A 2,414-nucleotide genomic window follows, 5' to 3' on the forward strand; every position below is an offset into this window, starting at 1 on the left:
AAAGAGAGGCCCATTGGACTTGCAAACTTTATATGCCCCAATATAGGGGAATGCCAGGGCCAAAAGAATGGGAATGGGTGGGTAGGGAAGTGGGGGGGCGCTATGGGGGACTTTTGGGATAGCATTGGAAATGTAATTGAGGAAAATATGTAATAAAAATATTAAAAATAAAAAAAATACAGCCATAATAAAAAAAAACCATGTAAAAAGATGTGTATGGTAGCATATGCATGTATCCCACATGCATTGAGAGAGGTAGAGGCAGGAAGATTGCTAGGGTTTCCTGCCTGTAAGCCTACCTCTAGATTGAGTGACACATCTTGTCTCAATGTAATAAAGCATACATTAATTGAGAAGGACACACCTGAAATCTTCCTGTGGTTTCTATATGTGAGCACAACCTATGCACCTATACCATACCCCTATACCCACACACATACATACACTGGTTTTAAATTAAGTGCATAAAACTTACCCTCCTGGTGGTTGTACCTCCTCAACCATACAATTGTAATGGAGTAGACAGAAACAGGTAAAGGTGAAGGCTATGATCATAATTCCAACTATAAAACCAAGAAGTCGTTTTCTAAAATCATCCAATTTTGGTCCTCTCGATTTAGTAGTTTCAACTGCAAAAAAGATTGTACCATTACAACCTGTGTTAGGTAAACTAGTTTACTTCCACTTTGAAATTGGCTTGTCAAATCTCTTTCTCAAAGATTTTTGTTTGTTTGTTTTGTTTTGATTTTTTTAGACAGGGTTTCTCTGTGTAGCTCTGGCTGTCCTGGAACTCACTTTGTAGACCAGGCTGGCCTTGAACTCAGAAATCTGCCTGCCTCTGCCTCACAAGTGCTGGAATTAAAGGCATGCGCCGCCATGCCCAGCTACTCTCAAAGATTTTTAAATGTATTTTTTTTTTTTTACACAGAGAAACCCTGTCTTGAAAAACCCAAAACTTGTTAACTTTATGTATATGAGTGTTTGCCTAATGGGTATGAGTATTTGCTTTTATGTATTTATGTTCAACATATGTCTGTGTGCCTGGAACCTGAAAGAAGTTAGAAGACAGTGTCAAATACTTTGAAACCAGAGTTATAACTGCTTGTAAACCATATGAGTGCCAGGAACTAAACCAGATGTTCTGTGACAACAACAAGAGTTCTTAACCACTGAGCCATCTTTCTAGGTCTTCAGTGATTTTTTAAATCTTAATCTTAATCTTTAAAATGTTTCTGGAGGAATTCACATCTGCCCCAACACCGGAAGTATCTAGGACCAGCAGGACCCAGGAACCCAGGAACTCCGCCTGACTAGTGGCAAGGGTTCCAACTCCAGACAGTCCCACAACACCCAGAGGAAGATCCTCTGACAGCCACTCTAACATGCCCAGGTCTGCAATGAGCAGACCTTGAGCGCTAACTCCACAGCCAGTCCCACAACATCCAGAAGAAGCTTCACTCCCAGGTGCTCTAACATGCCCAGTACCACAGGATCACAGGATTCCAGGAGCTTGGTCACACTAGGATCTCAGATTCCCAGAGGCAGCTTGACACCCAGGAGCTCTGACACACCCAGGATCTCAGGATCCCAGAATCCCAGAATCCCAGGATCACAGAGGCAACTGAACTCTGAGGATTCTGACACAACCAGGATCACAGAAAGGATAGACTCTAGTCAGATATATCAAGGGCAAGTAGTACTAGAGATAATCAGATGGCAGGAGGCAAGCCTAAGAACATAAACAACAGAAAACAAGATTACTTGGCATCATCAGAACCCAATTCTCCCACAATAGCAAGTCCTGGATATACTATCACAGTGGAAAAGCAAGATTCAGATCTAAAAATCACTTCTCGTGATAATGATAGAGTACATAAATAACGCCCTTAAAGAAATACAGGAGAACACAGGTAAACAATTGGAAGCCCTTAAAGAGAAAACACAAAAATCCCTTAAAGAATTATAGGAAATACAATCAAACAGGTGAAGAAAATGAACAAAACCATCTAAGATCTAAAAATTAAAACAGAAACAATAAAGAAATCACAATGGGAGACAACCCTGGAGTTACAAAACCTAAGAAAGAGATCAGGAGTCATAGATGCAAGCATCACCAACAGAATACAAGAGATAGAGGAGAGAATATCAGGAGCAGAAGATAACATAGAAAACATTGACACAACAGTCGAAGAAAATGCAGAAAGCAAAAAGCTCCTAACCCAAAACATCCAGAAAATCCAGGACACAATAAGAAGAAAAAACCTAAGAATAACAGGTATAGAAGAGAGTGAAGATTCCCAACTTAAAGGGTCAGGAAATATCTTCAACAAATTTTTTTTTAATTTTTAATATTTTTATTACATATTTTCCTCAGTTACATTTCCAATGCTATCCCAAAAGTCCCCCATAGCGCC

General features: G+C 39.8%; 1 protein-coding gene across 1 annotated transcript in view; it reads right to left on the minus strand.

The window, feature by feature from the left end:
• CXHXorf66 (chromosome X CXorf66 homolog) overlaps positions 1–626 on the minus strand; it is a 4,462-nt gene extending 3,836 nt beyond the window's left edge. The window contains exon 1 of the mRNA XM_021153941.1: positions 476–626. Within this exon, the coding sequence (XP_021009600.1) occupies positions 476–555 (80 nt within the window). The 5' untranslated portion in view covers positions 556–626. The remainder of the gene's footprint in view (positions 1–475) is intronic.
• Positions 627–2,414: the final 1,788 nt, after the last annotated feature.

The sequence above is a fragment of the Mus caroli genome, chromosome X, assembly GCF_900094665.2.
Source record: "Mus caroli chromosome X, CAROLI_EIJ_v1.1, whole genome shotgun sequence".
Taxonomy (NCBI): Eukaryota; Metazoa; Chordata; class Mammalia; order Rodentia; family Muridae; genus Mus; species Mus caroli.